A 1,249-nucleotide genomic window follows, 5' to 3' on the forward strand; every position below is an offset into this window, starting at 1 on the left:
TATCCTGGCATTGCATTTCATCCAGGTAGAACGAATGGGTAATTGGGAACTCCATATACAGTGTGTCAGAGCTATGCTCCCGATCTTGCATGCAACTGGACATTTTCCCTATGCTAAGGCCTACCAGTTGTACCTCCAGAACAAAGATAAGTTAAAAGAAACCATGAAACCCGAGGAGTTTGATAAATTTACCAAGGAAGGTTTTTTTCACTGTTCGACGCTCCGATAAAAATTGGTGCGGAGTATGAACCAACATGGTAATCGAACAAACCCTTATGAAGAACTTGAAGAGTGTTGGGGGTGTTTCACATGGACGAGGTTTCACTGACAGTGTGTTGAACAGATGGATTTGTGTTTTGCCAATAGCCCATCACATATATGAAGCAATAGAACGGTTCTGCAATGTACATTCTGTATCCAGTAATCAACATGTTGAATTGAGAAGTGGAAGGATAGCAATTGATGAGAAAATTCGCAAAACATTTTGTTTCTGGTTGCAACAGCACTCTCCATTTGTGTACAAGGAAAAATTATATTCAGTAGCATCTGGATTGGTTGCTTCTGAGGATGTAAACTGCTACAGACCTGTGTCAGTTGGTGAACAAGTACTTCAAAGAATAGGAACTGCCTTGAAGAAGTTTGGTTTCCTGAAACTTAAGCGTTCCAGCATGGCTAAGACAACCTCAATGTCAACTAATTCTGTCAGAGTTGATCAAGATGTCATTGAAGTTGATACAACTCAATTATTTCAGAGAATATTGTGCACGATTCATTCACCAGACGATTTGAAAGATTGTTTTCCATATGAACTTTCTAGTGTACCTATGTCACTATTTAATAGCAGTGGGTTCATGAGAAAAAACAAAAAATCTTCGTTGTATAATCTTTTCAATCAAGTGCCTGAACAAAATGTTAACAATAATGAAGAAATATTTTTTTGTTATAGACGGAGGGTTTCTCATCCACCATGTGTGGCCCACACATGAAAGATTTGGTGAAATTTATGCAACCATCGTTCCTTATATTCAGAGACATCATAAAGATAGCGTTGTGATTGTGTTTGACAGATATCAGTGGCGGCTAATGTTAGTGTTGCAGCGTTGCGCAACGACCAAAGTATTTCAAAAAAAAAAATATTATTAGCAATAGTAGTAAAGAACAGAAAAAAATACTTTCTAATACTCCCATATATACTTTAAATAGCGTATTTTTTTTTTACTTCTCTAACTGTTCGTTTCGTTAATCCGTT

At 37.1% G+C, this 1,249-nt stretch overlaps 1 protein-coding gene across 1 annotated transcript; it reads left to right on the plus strand.

Annotated features, from left to right (window-relative positions):
* The first annotated feature begins 254 nt into the window (after nt 1–254).
* Nucleotides 255–986, plus strand: LOC145680761 (uncharacterized). The gene has a single exon (XM_081751749.1). The coding sequence runs from the start codon at nt 255–257 to the stop codon at nt 984–986; it is 732 nt and encodes a 243-aa protein (XP_081607875.1).
* The last annotated feature ends 263 nt before the right edge of the window (nt 987–1,249 follow it).

This window comes from Thermobia domestica, chromosome 1, assembly GCF_964235325.1.
Source record: "Thermobia domestica chromosome 1, izTheDome1.hap1.1, whole genome shotgun sequence".
Taxonomy (NCBI): Eukaryota; Metazoa; Arthropoda; class Insecta; order Zygentoma; family Lepismatidae; genus Thermobia; species Thermobia domestica.

Coding starts and splice junctions, on each gene's coding strand:
- LOC145680761 (XM_081751749.1), top strand. CDS start 255: ATGGTAATCGAACAAACCCTTATGAAGAACTTGAAGAGTGTTGGGGGT.